The sequence below is a fragment of the Apodemus sylvaticus genome, chromosome 22 (genome assembly GCF_947179515.1).
Source record: "Apodemus sylvaticus chromosome 22, mApoSyl1.1, whole genome shotgun sequence".
NCBI lineage: Eukaryota > Metazoa > Chordata > Mammalia > Rodentia > Muridae > Apodemus > Apodemus sylvaticus.
In genome coordinates this window covers 29,588,155-29,606,281 of record NC_067493.1, presented here as the reverse complement: position 1 = coordinate 29,606,281, position 18,127 = coordinate 29,588,155, and the positions used below count along the sequence as shown (strand labels likewise).

At 36.0% G+C, this 18,127-nt stretch overlaps 1 protein-coding gene across 1 annotated transcript in view; it reads right to left on the bottom strand.

The window, feature by feature from the left end:
• LOC127672480 (cytochrome P450 3A13-like) overlaps window positions 1-18,127 on the bottom strand; it is a 77,196-nt gene that overhangs the window by 23,911 nt on the left and 35,158 nt on the right. The window contains exons 5-7 of the mRNA XM_052167624.1: window positions 2,985-3,098; window positions 2,599-2,687; window positions 1,853-2,001 (exon numbers count right to left, since the gene is read on the bottom strand). Coding sequence (XP_052023584.1) covers window positions 1,853-2,001; window positions 2,599-2,687; window positions 2,985-3,098 — 352 coding nt within the window. The remainder of the gene's footprint in view (window positions 1-1,852; window positions 2,002-2,598; window positions 2,688-2,984; window positions 3,099-18,127) is intronic.

Here is an 18,127-nt window from a genome sequence, read left to right as displayed (position 1 = left end):
TATAATATTATATATATATAATACTTAAGATTGCTAAAAGCTGAAAGAAATAAACACATTGAATAATTATATATAACATAGATAAAATATTATAAACATATAATATTTAAATAGTGTTTGATAAAGAGATATAGAGAAGAAAAACAAAGTGAAATGATGATTGAAAAAATTCATAAAGTTGAATACACAGTTCAGCAGAAAGTATCAGAATTATAGTGGATCATATAGAAGCCAGAACTTCAGAGCATGAAGGCAAATCAGAGTTTTAGGACTATTCAGTCACGAGTTTTGATAAATTTGTTAAACCATTCAATGGAACATGTAAGTTTTGAAGGATTAAATAACTCAATGAGTTTCAACATAGAACTATGGTACAAATTCTATGTCAAATGGAGAGAAACTTTTCTCATATTGTCAATGAAATTACAAAACAAAAGTCCCCAAACTGAAGGAAAGAATTGTCCATTCAAATTACAAAATGCCAAGTGTACTCACATACTTATAAAATGGACAAAGAATACCACAGATAAGACCAGAGAATAAACTTACCATTTAACACTAAAGATAAAGCAGTGAATACACAAATAAAAAAATGTATTGGAAGGTACAAAAGGAGGGACTAACTCATATATAAAGAGAAGTTCCTCAGTGTGACTTCTTTCTTTTCAACAGTAAACAAGAAAGCCAGGGGCTCTTTAAAAGATATATTTCCTGTTTAAAAAATAAGATCTGTTGATAAGTCTTAATATTTCAAAAAACTTATTGATTACAATTAAAGGAGAAGCAAAAACTGAATGCTATGTCAGCCTAATGAATTGCCTAAAGAATTAATCACAGCGAAGCCTCCATGTATTACATAATGTAAAGAAGAATCTGGACTGAAGAAAATATAATTACAGCCAAGAGTGAGGGGGGAAAAGTTTTAAAACTGCTAAGGCAGTTGTTAAAAAAGAGCACCAAACAAGGCCACAAAGTGCCATTAAATGATAAGAACCAGTGAATGCTTTTCATTAAGAATCTGAAAATAAATGGTTTCAATTCTTTTAGCAAAGGACACAGACTAATGCTGATAGTAGTAACACATCCTTTAACCTCTGTAGTCAGGAACCACAGGCAGGCAGGTCATTATGAGTTTCATCCAATCTGGTCTACATAGCCAGTTACAGAGCAGCCAAGATCATGAGTTTGTCTACAAACAAACAATACACAAACTAGCCAATTGTATTACAATTTGTTTTGCTGATTCCAAGAAATATATCCAACCATCAAATATCAACATAGGAAATGAGCATGCATTACTATTCTGATATACCAAAACTAATCACAAGCGTATATACCACTTCATGCATTTAAGGGAACTATGATCCATATAACATTGCAACTCTAAATGTATATGCATAAATATGTGAACTTAATTTCATAAATCAAATACTATATATTATGCCACAGAATAACCTCTGCCACAAAATAGTGAGTTCTGTACTTACTCCTAAAATTAATATACTATCCAGAAAAATTACAAACATTAAAAGTAAATGATATTCATTTAAGTTTCTTTCAAGATATAGTGAAATGATTAATATATGTAAATGTATAAATATAAATCATGGCATTGTCTCAAAGACAGAAATGACATGGTCATGTAATAAAATTATCTAAAAAGAGCAAAGTATGTAGCGATGAGGAATAACCACATATAAGATGGAAGTACAAAGGGGGATAATACAGATCATATAGCAGTGAAGCCTGAAGGAGGGAGAATTAATTGTGTATTGATATGCTGTAAAGTATATTGTACTTTGAATGCTACAATAAGACTAAGATTGTAATAGTTTAAAAATAGACAACATACCCATAGAGAAAATTAATGGATTGAAAAGGTTAAGTTTATGAAACTTCCTGATATTACTCAAAAAAGGATCTTGAGCATTGTTGAGGGAATCCACCTTTACTCCAAATGAGGTGCTAATGATCACATCCAAGCTGTAGGCAGCAAAAATGCTAAGAAAGACAAAGGGTTTGATATGAGACCAACACAGATCCTGAACTATGGGACAATTTGTCTGTATTATGTTTAGTGCAGCCTGAGTTTACTATTGTGGCATCTTCAAAATTCCACGTGATTTTACTGCCCACATAATTTCCAGAAAGTCATCCCTCTTTAGTTTAATTAAATAGAGGTAGAAGAGATTTGTCTTTTCCTGTATATTTCTAAGATGCTCAGCAAACCATAAATTTTAGACTGTCCAAAGATATAAACTGTCATACTCATGACAAATTAATGAACCTCATATATTCTCCTCTTTCATTTTTTAATATTGAGAGCTGTATCTTACCTAAATTTCATCTTTCATTCTAAACTATATAGTTTGTCTTCTGAAATAAGAGACAACAAAAGCTAATCTAATTTTGTTTCATATACACAAGAGGGAGATTCTCTAAAATTAATCTGGGAGGTGTTTCTTAATACATGGTTTACAGGAGGATAACATCAAACTTGTCCCTTTTCTCTGTCTAGAATAATCTGGGGTACTTGAAAAGTAGGGGAGGTCTCCAGAAGTGACAGATCCCACAGCCAATACAAGCATTACTACTCACTCTCTCACAGCAATGGGTTTGCCTTTCTCTACTTCCAGTCTCATATTTTTCACCAGCACATCTCCATAGTGTTGGATGATGGGGAACATCTAAGTATAAAATACAATACACTGCATTGACAAATGTCAACATCTGAGGTTCCCAAATAACAAGACTTTTGAAATTATGAAAAGAGTCACATTTTAACAGAGGTGAAAGAGAAACCTCCACTGAAACAAATAAAAACCATAAAAGGAAGAACAATAAAAATAACAACATCAACAAAGAAAAGAAAGACAATTCTTAGCAATGTGATGCACAAAGGAACATTTCTTTGAAGAATATATTACTTCACCCTGTCCTCAGAATTGATCACATGTATAAAAAAACATCCTTTATTTTCTTACCTCCTTCAGTTTTCCACTGGTGAAGGTTGGAGAAACCAATGATCGAATTCTTTTCCATTCTTCATTTTCACTTCTTATAAGGCCGTTTTTCAAAATTCCACCAGGACCCAAATTCTACAATACCAAGAAAATTATACTTTTCGCTTTCATTATTTTGGTTATCTTGGAATTTGTAAAATATTTATAAAATAGACAATATTCCTTGATATTAATTGATAGTAACCCTCTTCTAGATGGCTTAGATTTTGCAAGTCTCTCAAAAAAGTGTCTCAAACTGGGAATGAACGAGTGGCTTGGTGGTTAAGAACACTTACTCTTCTCGCAGAGGACCCTGGTTCAATGCTTAGCACACACCCAGTTGGTGGTTCACAACTACCAGTAATTACAGCTCTTAGTATCTGAAGTCCTCCTTTGGTCTCTATGACCACTTGCACAAATGCCATGCATATAATATACTCAAGCACACAATGTGATGAATAAATTAAATATGTAAAATACTTCAAAGTACAAGAAGGATACATACAGCTATATGATATTGTATTAACCTGTCCTATTACAATTTTCACATCAATATAATTTACTTATGAGGAAAACTTCGTTTTTTTTATTGATATATTTATTTACATTTTGAATGTTTTCCCCTTTTCTGGACCCCCACTCCCTGAAAGTCCCATCAGTCCCCTTCCCTCCCCCTGTTTTCCCACCCAACCCTTCTCACTTCCCTGTTCTGTTTTTGCTCTATACTGCTTCACTGAGTCTTTTCAGAACAAGGGGCCACTCCTCCGTTCTTCTTGTACCTCATTTGATGTGTGAATTATGTTTTGGGTATTCCAGGTTTCTAGGTTAATATCCACTTATTAGTGAGTGCATACCATGATTGATCTTTTGAGTCTGGGTTATTCAACTTAGTATGATATTCTCCAGCTCCATCCATTTGCCTAAGAATTTCATGAATTCATTGTTTCTAATGGCTGAATAGTACTCCATTGTGTAGATATACCACATTTTTTGCATCCACTCTTCTGTTGAGGGATACCTGGGATCTTTCCAGCATCTGGCAATTATAAATAGGGCTGCTATGAACATAGTAGAGCATGTATCCTTATTACATGGTGGGGAATCCTCTGGGTATATGCCCAGGAGTGGTATAGCAGGATCTTCTGGAAGTGAGGTGCCCAGTTTTCGGAGGAACCGCCAGACCCATTTCCAGAGTGGTTGTACCAATTTGCAACCCCACCAGCAGTGGAGGAGTGTTCCTCTTTCTCCACACCCTCTCCAACACCTGCTGTCTCCTGAATTTTTAATCTTAGCCATTCTGACTGGTGTAAGGTGAAATCTCAGGGTTGTTTTGATTTGCATTTCCCTAATGACTAATGAAGTTGAGCATTTTTTAAGATGCTTCTCCGCCATCTGAAGTTCTTCAGGTGAGAATTCTTTCTTCAACTCTGTACCCCATTTTTAATAGGGTTGTTGGTTTTCTGGAGTCTAACTTATTGAGTTCTTTATATATATTGGATTTTAGCCCTCTATCTGATGTAGCATTGGTGAAGATCTTTTCCCAATTTGTTGGTTGCCAATTTGTTCTTTTGATGGTGTCCTTTGCCTTACAGAAACTCTGTAACCTTATGAGGTCCCATTTGTCAATTCTTGCTCTTAGAGCATACGCTATTGGTGTTCTGTTCAGAAACTTTCTCCCTGTACCGATGTCCTCAAGGGTGTTCCCCAGTTTCTTTTCTATTAGCTTCAGAGTGTCTGGCTTTATGTGGAGGTCCTTGACCCATTTGGATTTGAGCTTAGTACAAGGAGACAAGGATGGATCAATTCGCATTCTTCTGCATGTTGACATCCAGTTGAACCAGCACCATTGTTGAAAAGGCTATCTTTTTCCCATTGGATGTTTTCAGCCCCTTTGTCGAGGATCAAGTGGCCATAGGTGTGTGGGTTCATTTCTGGATCTTCAATCCTGTTCCATTGATCTGCCTGCCTGTCACTGTACCAATACTATGCAGTTTTTAACACTATTGCTCTGTAGTATTGCTTGAGGTCAGGGATACTGATTCCCCCAGAATTTCTTTTGTTGCTGAGAATAATTTTAGCTACCCTGGGTTTTTTGTTATTCCAGATGAATTTGAGAATTGCTCTTTCTAACTCTGTGAAGAATTGAATTTGGATTTTGATGGGTATTGCATTGAATCTGTATATTGCTTTTGGCAAAGTGGCCATTTTAACTATATTGATCCTGCCGATCCATGAGCATGGGAGGTTTTCCCATTTTTTGAGGTCTTCTTCCATTTCCTTCTTCAGAGTCTTGAAGTTCTTGTCATACAGATCTTTCACATGTTTGGTAAGAGTCACCCCAAGGTACTTTATACTGTTTGTGGCTATTGTGAAGGGGGTCATTTCCCTAATTTCTTTCTCAGCCTGCTTATCCTTTGAGATAGGAAGGCCACTGATTTGCTTGAGTTGATTTTATAACCTGCTACTTTGCTGAAGTTGTTTATCAGCTGTAGGAGTTCTCTAGTGGAGTTTTTTTTTTTTTTTTTTTTTTTTTTTTTGGTCACTTAGGTAGACTATCATGTCATCTGCAAATAATGATAATTTGACTTCTTCCTTTCCAATTTGTATCCCTTTGACCTCCTTATCTTGTCTAACTTCCTGAGCTAGTACCTCAAGTACAATATTGAAAAGATAAGGAGAAAGGGGGCATCCCTGTCTAGTTCGTGATTTTAGTGGGATTGCTTCAAGTTTCTCTCCATTTAGTTTGATGCTGGCTACCGGTTTGCTGTATATTGCTTTAACGATGTTTAGGTATGGGCCTTGAATTCCTGTTCTTTCCAAGACTTTAAGCATGAAAGGATGCTGAATTTTGTCCAATGCTTTTTCAGCATCCAATGAAATGACCATGTGGTTTTTTTCTTTGAGTTTGTTTATGTAGTGGATTGCGTTGATGGATTTCCGTATATTGAACCAACCCTGCATCCCTGGGATAAAGCCTACTTGATCATGGTGGATGATCGTTTTCATGTGTGCTTAGATTCGGTTGGCAAGAATTTTATTGCGTATTTTTGCATCGATGTTCATAAGGGAGATTGGTCTGAAGTTTTCTTTCTTTGTTGGATCTTTGTGTGGTTTTGGTATCAGCATAATTGTGGCTTCGTAGAAGGAATTGGGTAGGGTTTCTACAGTTTCTATTTTGTGGAATAGTTTGAAGAGTATTGGTGTTAGGTCTTCTTTGAAGGTCTGATCGAATTCTGCACTGAAACCATCTGGTCCTGTGATTTTTTTGGTTGGAAGACTTTCTATGACCCCGTCTATTTCTTTAGGGGTTATGGGACTGTTTTAAAATGAATAGATAGGAAAAAGATTGAAATATAGTCTCCAACTCAGTATAGAAAATAGAATAAAGAAAGATTGGTTTCCTAAGTAGCATTCTATTGTTGTGATTTCTGTGATAAAGAACATGGGCAAAAGCAACTTGGTTCGAGAGGGTTTATTTAAGCTTACAATTCAGATCCCTTCCCTTCAAAAAAAGAAGTCAAGGCAGAGACACAAGGCAGGAATAGAAGGCAGGAACTGACGCAGAAGCTCTGCATAAATGTCACCTAATGGGTTGCTCACCTGCTTTCATATATAACCCAGGACTAACTTCCCAAGGATGGTGTCAACCACAGTGAGTTTGGTTGTCAGTCACTAATTAAGAATATGCCCTGGAGCATTTCTAGACATGAGCTAATGGAGGCATTCTTTCAATTGAAGACTCTTCCTAACTATGTCTGTGTTTATGTCATGGTGCCAAAAACAATCAGCACTGCATATGCAATTTGCCATTGTAATTGTACCTTTTATTCACCAGATGTAATCATCATCTCAGAGATTTACTGCTGAATGAACTCACCCTTTCTAGTTCTATCTGAACTCACGCCTGGCTGTTTCAAGGCATATGCTTTGGCTTAAGATCCTATCCAAGCTTACTGATTCAAGGGGGCTTTTCTCAGCTTCTCACTGAATTGCTCTGGTTGGATTCAAACTAAGTTTGGAATTTATTTTTAATTTTCTGTCTATTTTTTATTCTCTGGATTCAAATGCCTCTGCTGACCTTCACTTCACAAACTTTACAAACTGAAGGGAACTCAGGAAGAAACTCAACTGAACGCAATTGAACTGCATACAATGAACCTCCCTCTGTAGTATGAAATATTTAAAATATATAAATCCCACACTACTACCATCCAGGCATTTGTGCCATATGGGGGGTAGCATGAAGAATAGTTTTTCATTTGATTCACCTGAATTCATATTCAGGCAGTCTCCCTCTGTAATACCTGGTCCATATATCTTTAGAAGGTATATAGGCACTAATCACCTATTCTAAAAACACAAAGACAAAATCTTTTTCTCAAATCAGCATATCATTCAATCAGCAACAAGGAAAGCTTGTATCCTGCCTTCTCTTTCAGTGGAATAACAAAACAACTAAAAACCTCATAATTTTACTCGTTTTGAAAATCTGTCTTCTTTCCTAACTATTAAAACTATTTAATCATACTTTTATTAACACCTGCTAATAAGAAACAGATAGCTTGTCAAATCAGGATTTTAACTTAAAATTCCCATGAAGCCCACATTCAAAGAAGATGAATTTCCTATAGATTATATTATACCATCTATTCTGTTATACTCCCTGCCTGGAGATACAGACATCTATTTTATTAATATCTGTTATACCATCTATTTGTTTTGCTCTCTACCTATAGGCACATTTCTATTAATTATACGTATTCATAGTAGCCAATTATCATTGCTCTGTCCTTGAAGTCAATAATTTTCCCTATTCTAGATCCAAGCTGTTGGCAAATTTCCCAGGTGATTCAGACAAAACCTGTATATAAATCTATACTAAAAGCAAATAATCCTAATTTTATGAATTCAGAATTCAACCAATATCTGGCACAATCAGTAGGCAGCTTCCTTTCTCCAGTTCACTGATTAAGAGCAGCCATCTTGCCTCTTTTCACAGCAGGGGACCTCAGAGCCCACTTTTTTTTGTTTGAAGGTTCCTGTGCTTGAGGCATCACATGACTCGACACTGTACTGCTTGCCAAGACTAAATTCTTAACTCATAGGCTAGGAATATTACATTTCTTGTACATTCTTGTGTCCCACATTGGCCTCTCATGTTTAGTGTTAAATATTTCACAAAACAATCCACATTAGCGCCAGAAAGATACTGGAAGACAGATGACTGGCCTGTTTTCAGCCCAACAGACATGGCTAACCCTAACCCTAACCTTAACCCAAACCCTAACCCTAACCCTATTCCTAACCCTAATCCTAACCCTAACCCTAACCCCAACTAACTCACACTAACACTAATACTAACTTAAAATATCTTAAAGATTAAGATGCTACCTACTGCACCAAACGATTGTGTTGCCTTTTGATTTTAAACTAATATTTTGTGATGTGTTTCTTCAGGTAACAATTTAACTGTGTTCCAGAGAATCACCATCCACTGGTGATTTTCCAGTGGTAGTGTGGATTGCTGTTTTAATATTTTCCACTACAGCCCTCCAGTATTGATTCAATATTCTATGCTCTTAAGTAGCCTATACTTCCTGTCTATTCGCATGAGAATTCTGTGTATCCTATCTCTGACTCATTATGTCAAGTCTTTCTCTATTTATCACATTCTCTGTCCATCAGTTAGAGGCCACTTTCAAACATGATTGCATCCTCCTACAAACTAACATCATCTACATTGTTAGAGAATAAAGTTGTGTTCTAAGGGAAGGTCTGTATTCCAGCAAGATGCTAAAGGTGTAGCATACCAGATGGGTCACACAGATCTAGAAGGCCTATGGATGTGAGCCCTTGCCAGATCAGACATTTTTTTGATTAAAATTGTTCTACAATCACAATGATACACATAGGACACTATATTGTCAAACGTTTCCTCAGACAAGTTTTGTACTTACCAGTATATAGAGCATGAACTAGTTTCAAAAGAAATGAATAATCCTGTAATTATTAAATTATCAGAATACTGAAGGACTAGATATTATTAGACTAAACATTAGTCTAATATTAGGGAAATATATTTGCTTGACTCTCTATATTGAAAAATAAGCAAAAGAGAACTATAACTCTATTTTCCCAATGGAAACATTCTTCCATAATATGTGCCTGCCATTGATTTTAATGTGGAATATTCCAATGTTTCCTGATGATAAAAATACATGTTAATATTAAGAGGGAAAGAGGGAATCTTCCCTGCTTTCTGTGCCCTCTGAGTCAAGTCAAGCTGTCCTGTGTCTCATCAATTTGGGAATTTTGTACCTTTATTCTAATTAAATTCTGAAAACTATTAATTTCTTTTATTTCTTTTCTGACCTAGAGAGCATAGAGTGCAGAATTGATCAATTTGCAGGAGTATCTAGGCTTCCTGGTGTTTCTGTCGTGGAAATCCAGCTTACTCCATAGCTGGATGATTAGATGAAAGACTATTTCAATTTTCTTATATCTATTGAAGCTTTCTCTGTGAATGGATATATGGTAAATTTTGGAGGAGGATCTATACTGTCCTAAGGAGAAGGTGCATATTTTTTTGAGTTTGGGTGAAGCATTCTATAGATGTCTGTTAGGGTCATTTGATTCATAATGTTTATTAGTGTCATTATTTCTCATTTTTTTTCTGGAAGTCCTGACAGTTAATGAGAGTGGGGCGCTGAAGTCTCTCACTATTAATGTGTAGGGTTTGTTGTACTATTTAAGCTATATTTCATTGAGAACTGTGCCCTTGTGCTTATGGCATAGATGCTCAGAATTAAGATATCATCTTAGTATTATTTTCCTTTTATGTGTATGAAGTGTCCCGTGTCTCTTTTGATTAATTTTAGTTGAAAGTTTATATTATTAGATGAATATCTATTTTTATTAGAATTAATATCTAATTTATTTATTAATAGATACTAATTTATTATAGATTATTAACAGATAAGTCAAGCTTACTCCTTTGGCCAATTTGCTTGCAAAACTTTTTTCCAGCCCTTTAATCTGAGGTTATATCTATCCTTACTGCTGAAGTGTGTTTCTTGTATGAAGCAGAGTAATAAATCCTGTTTTTGAATCCATTCTGTTAGCCTGTGTATTTTAATGTGGAACTGAATCTATTGATTTTGAGAGATATTAATGACCAGTAATTGTTATTTCATGTTATTTTATTGTTGTTGGTGATGGTGGTTGTGGTGTTGGTTGTCTTGGTGTTGTGGTTGGTGTTTGTTTTGGTGGTGTTCATGGTGGTGTGTATGTGTATTTGTGTTTGTGTATGTGCTTTTCATCTTTTGGTAGTATAGAAGCACTTATTTCCTGTGTTTTCTTACATGTAGTTATCTTTTGTGGGTTGTACTTTTCCTTCTATCATTTTCTGTAGGGTTTGATTTATGTATAGATAGTGTTTGAATTTAGGTTTGTCTTGAAGTATCTCATTTTTTTTTCATATATGGTGATTGAGAGTTTGTTGGGGACAGTAGTCTCTGAGTTGGTACCTGTGGTTAATTAGAGGTTGCAAGGCATATGACCAAGCCCTTATGGCAATTTGTGTCACTGTTGAGAAATCAGGTGTAATTCTGACTCTCTAAGAAGGCATTTGTGAGTTACCTCACCATTTCCTTTACCACTTTTCAAATTCTTTCTTTGTTCCATAGATTTTGTGTTTTCATTATTATGTGCTAGGACGATTTTCTTTTCTGATCTAGTCTAATTGGTTAAAAAACTTCTGGTATGTTTGTTGGCATTTCTTTCTTTTATTGGGAACAAAATCTTTTATGATTATGTTGAGAATAATTTTAGTGCTTTGGAAGTGGGACTCCTCACATTCTTCTATTGCTACTATTCCTATGAAAGGTCTTTTCAGAGTATCCAAGATTTCCTGGATATTTCATGACAGGAATATTTTTGATTTAACATTTTCCTTGACTGATGCTTCAGCTTCTTCTATTGTATCTTCTAAACCAAGATGTCCTCTTTTATCTCCTGCATTCTGTTGGTGAGGCTTCCATCAGTTCTGCCTGCCCCATTCCCTAGATTTTCCATCTCCAGGATTTTCTCAGTTTGCGTTTTCTTTATTGCTTGTATTTCTACTTTCAGGTCTTATGCAGTTTTATTTATTTTGTTCACCTGTTTCATTGTATTTTCTTGTAATCTTTAAGGGATTCACTTGATTTCTCTCTGAAGACATCTATCTGTTTGGTTGTATTTTTATGTATTTCCTTAAGACTTTTATTCATTGAATCTTTAAATATGACTATCATCTTTATAATACTTGATTTTAGGTCATATTTTTCTGTTTTGTTTGCTAAAATATCCACAACTTGCTGTAGTAAGGTACAGTTGCTTTGGAGGTGTCATATTGCCCAGGCTATTGTTGATTGAGTCTTTTTGTTGCCTTTTAGCTTGCTGGATGGTTTTGGTCCCTAGATGTTCTTGTTTAAGTAGGTATTGGTGGGAGGTGAACATCAATGGTCCTAGTGTGGAAGTCTTCTAATGGGTATCATTTGGCTGTATGTTTCTAGACCTGAAGTTTTGTGAAATTCAGGAAGCTCATGTCTGATGACAGTGGGTAGGTTGGTAGCAGGAGAATGAAGGTCTCCCTTGGATAGAAGGGTGCTCAGGGCATCTTGGCTTGGTCAGATGTCTCAGAGAGCAGGGAAGATGGCTCACTTAAGGGAATCTAACCTGTGTGATTCAGGAGTCTGATGAGGGTGTTAGAGAGCTAGTGGTAGAATGAAGGTTCCCTTTGGATAGCAGTTGGTTAGGGTAGCTTGACTTGATTCAGAGTTCATAGCAAGCAGGGAATATTGTAGGGCAAGCCAAGTTAACCTGTATAGTTCAGGAGTCTCTGGTCTGTTGGAGATTGGGGAAGGCAGTGGGAGAATGGAGGTACCTCTGAGATGGTGGACTGCTCAAGGTAGCTTGGCTTGGCTCAGACATCTCAGAGAACAGGGAATATGGGTGGAAGAAGGGATGCTTAGCTGTATAGTTCATGAGTCTGATGAAATTGGAGGAGAGGTGACAAGAGAGTGGAGGTCCCCCTGGGATAGTAGTGCACGTTTTGCTACAAACGTCAATGATTTATGTTCCCAAATGAAGGCCAAACACACTGCTTTTATATTTTAATATTTTTTTATGCAGAATAATAGCTGGGCCACCGCATAGCCTCCATTCGGCTAGAATCTACCCCTTAGATGGGTACAGCTTACTAAATTATATGTTATATGTTGCTGCTCTTGACACATTGGAGCAGCCCTCTGTGCTGTACACTTCCTTCTCCTTTGCATGCTGTGCCTCTTTGTTATGTACTTTTCCCAGGCATAGAGACCAGGTCTAGAACATCCATATTAATACTATCAATCGTATCCCAACCACTGGACAAGAACTCACTTTTAAAAATTTAAAAATTTGGAAAACACCAACAAAAGGAGGGAAACTACAAACTAGAAAAAGAAAGAAATTAATTTTCTTTCAACAAACTCAAAATACGATAACCACACAAACAAAATTTACATCAAAAATAGAAGCATCAAAAATCACCATTCCTAAACATCTCTTAACAACAATGGACTCAATTCCCAAAAATGAAGACATAGACTAACAACTGGATACACAGACAGTACCAAACATTTTGCTGCATACAGGAGATGCATCTCAGTGTCAAATACAAACATTATCTCAGAGGAAAGGCTCAAAAAAAATTTCCAATACAATGGTCTCATGAAATAATCTGGAGTAGCCATTTTGATTTCCAATAAAATAGACTTTCACCCAAAAGTCATCAAAAAAAAAAAAACACACAGAGGGACACTTTATACTCATTAAAGGTAAACTCTACCAGGAAGAACTCTCAATTTTGAATATCTATGCTGCAAATAAAAGGGCATCCTCATTTGTAAAAGTAACTTTACTAAAACTTAAAGCACACATCACACCCCACACAATAATTGTGGGGGACTTCAACAGCCAACTATCCTCAATGGACAGATCAGGGAAACACAAGTTAACAGAGACACAGTGAAACTAACTGAAATTTTGGACGAAATGGATTTAATAAATATCTATAGAGCATGTCATGCTAAATCAAAAGAATATACCTTCTTCTCAGCACCTCAAGGTACCTTCTCCAAAATTGACCATATAATTGGTCACAAAACAGACTTTAACAGATATAAGAATGAAATAATTCCATGTCTCCTATCAGATCACTATGGAGTAAGTGTGGTCATCAATAGCAACAAAAACAACAGGGAGCCCACATACATATGGAAGCTGAAAAATGTTCTACTCAATGATATCTCGGTCAAGGAAGAAATAAGAAAAGAATCCACAACCTTTTTAGAATTTAATGAAAATGAAGGCACAGCATACCCAAATTTGTGGGACACAATGAAAGCAGTGCTAAGAGGAAAACTCATAGCCATGAGTGCTTCCAAAAAGAAACTGGTGAGTGCATACACTAGTAGCTTAACAGCACACCTGAAAACTTTAGAACAGAACGAAGCTAATACCCCAAAGAGGAGTAGAAGGCAGGAAATCATCAAACTCAGGGATAAAATCAACCAAGCACAAACAAGTAGAACTATACAAAGAAGCAAGAAAATGAGGAGATGATTCTTTGAGAAAATCAACAAGATAGATAAGATTTTAGCCAGACTAACCAGAGGGTACACACACACTATCAAAATTAATAAAATCAGAAATGAAAAGGGAGATAGAACAACAGAAACTGAGGAAATTCAAAAACTTATCATATCCTACTACAAAAGCCTATACTCAAACCAACTGGATAATCTGGATGAAATGGACCCTTTGCTAGACAGATACAAACTACCAAAGTTTAATCAGGATCAGATAGAACATCTAAATCGTCCCAAAACCACTCAAGAAATTGAAATGTTCATTGACAGTCTCCCAACCAAAAAGAGCACAGGACCAGATGGTTTTAGTGCAGAACTCTATCTGACTTTCAAATAAGAATTAACACCAATACGTTTCAAACTATTTTACAAAATAGAAACAGAAGGAAGAGTACCCAACTCGTTCTATGAATCCACAGTAACACTGATACCAAAACAACACAAAATCCAAAAAAAGAAAGAGAATTTTACAGCAATTTCCCTTATGAATATTGATGCAAAAATGCTCAATAATATACTTGCCCACTGAATCCAAGAACATGTCAAAACGATCTTTCCCCATGATCAAGTAGGCTTCATCCCAGGGATGCAGGGATGGTTCAGTATACAGAAATCCATCAATGTAATACACTACATAAACAAACTCAAAGGAAAAAACACATGGTCAGTTCATTAGATGCTGAAAAATCATTTGAGAATATTCAGCATCCTTTCATCTTAAAGGTCTTGGAAAGAACAAGAATGCAAGGCTCATAAATAAACATAATAAAAGCAATATACAGTGACCCAGTAGCCAACATCAAAATAAATGGAGAGAAACTTGAAGCAATGCCACTAAAATAATGGACTAGACAAGGCTGTCTGCTCTCTCCATATTTATTCAATATAGTACATGAAGTTCTACATAGAACAATTATACAACAAAAGGAGTTCAAAAGAATACAAATAGGAAAGGAAGAAGTCAAAAAATCACTATTTGCCGATGATATGATAGTATATTAAGCAATCCCAAAAACTCCACCAGAGAATTCTTACAGCTGATAAACAACTTCAGCAAAGTGGCCAGATATAAAATTAACTCAAGCAAATCAGTAGCCTTCCTATACTCGAAGGATACATAGGCTGAGAAAGAAATTAGGGAAATGACACCTTTCACAATAGCCACAAACAATATACAATATCTTGGTGTGACTCTAAGCAAACAAGTGAAAGATATGTATGACAAGATCTTCAAGTCTTTGAAGAAAGAAATCGAAAAGACCTCAGAAGATGGAAAAATCTTCCATGCCCTTGGATTGGCAGGATTAATATAGTAAAAATTACCATCTTTCAAAAGCAATAGACAAATTCAATGCAATCCCCATCAAAATCCCAACTCAATTCTTCATAGAGTTAGAAAGAGAAATTCTCAAATTCATTTGGAATAACAAAAAATGCCAGAATAACTAAAACTATTCTCAATAGTAAAAGAACATCTCGGGGAATCAATATTGGTGACCTCAAACGGTACTGCAGAGCAATAGTGTTAAAAATTGCATGGCATTGCTGCAGTGGCAGGCAGGTAGATCAATGGAATAGAACTGAAGACCTAAAAATGAACCTGTACACCTATGGTCACTTGATGTTTGACAAAGGAGCTAAAACTATCCAGTGGAAACAAGATAGCCTTTTCAAAGTGGTGCTTGTTCAACTGGAGGTCAGCATGCAGAAGAATGCAAATCGATCCATTCTTATCTCCTTGTACTAAGCTCAAATTCAAGTGGATCAAGGACCTCCACACAAAACCAGACACACTGAAACTAATTGAAAAGAAATGGTGGAAGAGCCTTGAGCACATGGGAACAGGGAAGAATTTCCTGAACGGAAAACCAATATCTTATGCTCTAAGATCAAGATTTGACAAATGAGACCTCATAAAATTACAGAGTTTCTGTAAGGCAAAGGACACTGTCCAAAGGACAAAACAGCAACTAACAAATTGAGAAAAGATCTTTACTAACCCTCCAGCAGACAGAGGGCTAATATCCAAGATATACAAAGAACTCAAGAAGGTAGACTCCAGAGAGCCAAATAACCCTATTAACAACGGTGTGCAGAGATAAACAAAGAATTTTCACCGGAGGAATATTGAATGTCTGAGAAGCACCTAAAGAAATGTTCAACATTCTTATTCATTAGGGAAATGTAAATCAAAACAAATCTGAGATTTCACCTCATACAAGTCAGAATGTCTAAGATCAAAAATTCAGGAGAAAACAGTTGCTGGCGAGCATGTGGAGAAAGAGGCATACTCCTCCACTGCTGGTGGGGTTGCTAGCTGGTACAACCACTCTGGAATTCAATCTGGCGGTTCCTCAGAAACTTGGGCATAATACTACCAGAGGACCCTGTCATACCACTCCTGGGCATATACCCAGAGGGTTCCCCAGCATGTAATAATGACACATGTTCCACTATGTTCATAGCAACCTTATATATAATACCTAGAAGGTGGAAAGAACCTAGGTGCACCTCAACAGAGGAATGGATACAGAAAGTGTGGTACTTTTACACTGTGGAGTACTACTCAGCTATTAAATACTATCAATTCATTACATTCTTAGGCACGTGGGTGGAAGTAGAAAATGTCACCCTGAGTGAGGGGACCCAATCACAAAAGAACTCATATGGTATATACTCACTGATAAGCAGATAGTAGCTCAGCAGCTCAGAATACCCAAAAATATTTCACATATCAAATGATGCCCAAGAAGAAGGAAGGAGAGGCCCTTGGTCCTGGAAAGGCTCAATGCAGCAGCGTAGGGGATTACAAGGACAGTGAAGCGGGAAGGGGTTGATGGGGGTGGGAAGAAGGCTTATGGGACTTTAGGGGAGGGGGAATCCAGGAAAGGGGAGATCATTTGAAACATCAATAAAGAATATATCTAATAAAAAAAATTAAAATAAGAAAGTAGATATATGGGGATGGATTACGATATTTACCCTTAAAACATCTTATAGCCATAATCTTACATTGCTTTAAATGTATATTTTGATTGATAATTGAAGTTATATTTTCTTGACTTGATGCAGAGTGTTTAAGATTTTCACTGGCATAAATATTTGTACACTGATAAATATTTAAAAGTAATTTTGTTACTGTTAGATAGGTATTGTACATTTGCAACTTAATAAGAATACAAGGCTTAGACCCAGTCTTTCCAATAGCTGCTATTACAAACTTTTTAGGAGGACTAAGTAATGCAAGTTAAAGGTAAGATAGTAAATTCAAAGTAATATTAGATACTGATATAATTGCAATAAAATATTTTCATGATTATTTGAATAGTAAACATCTAAAATTAATCAGTTTTAACAACTCAATTATACTATATATAGATAGTTGATCTTCAAATATATCAGAGGTCCACAGAATCTGTTATTTACAATCTTTTCATTATTAATATATCTTTTAGCCTCAAGACATTTCTGTTCCCTCCAGTACACTCATAACACTTCAAAAGAGTTATGGAGCATCAGGAACTCCAATTGGAGTCCCTTCAATTGTGGCAAGATAGTCACTGGCTAAGAAATAACTTAATTTCATCTACAGACAAAATACTGTCCATAAGGACAAATGGATGCAGGATAGTTGAAAGTATCCAACTGACAGGGCGTGCTTGTTCTTCATAATTCCTTCACTTAAGGTCTGTCAGATGGTTCTGTGCCATAAGGCTGAAGACAGATGCTCCAACATTATAAGGAATACTGTAGACTGTCCAGGATGTCATTTGTCTCAACAAATTCAATAAGATTTGGAAGCTATGTCTTTGTGTTTCTAACATATTAAGGTAATATTTATTTCCATCTAAGATCTCTGATGGGGTTAAGGACTATTTATGTTCTCATAATTGAGCTTAAGTTGTCTAACATTGAGGAAGAAGATCTAGATTTTCAAGGATGGCTTTCACATGGTAATGCAAGGTAAAAGTCAAACATGATTGAAGTACCAATTTGTAAACTCTTTAAGTTAGGATAGATAATAGAATACTAATCAAAATTACCAAATATGATTCACTAGATATTATAAATGTACATCTTACCTTATAATTTATATAACTGCTATAATTATATTGAATGTATATCTGAGAGAAAAGTGCCTTGGACCAAAAGGGAGAAATATAGCTGCTGTGCGATAAATCCTAACTATATTCCTCAAAGAATTATTTGCATGAGAGGGTTTGGATATAGCTTTGGAAATCCTACTCCCAGTTAGTTCTGATTAGTCCACAAAGATGACAGATACCAGTAGTTGGGGAGGATAGACAGAGGTAGGTTTTGGGGTTTTCCTGGGTTAGGGCTTAGGAGATGTGAGAGATCTACCATGCTTCTGTGTGTAGGCAAAAAGAAAAACAATGCCTGAGAAGAGTGTAGGCTAGAGACTTATAGCAGCTACATTAAAGAGTCAGGAGAGTG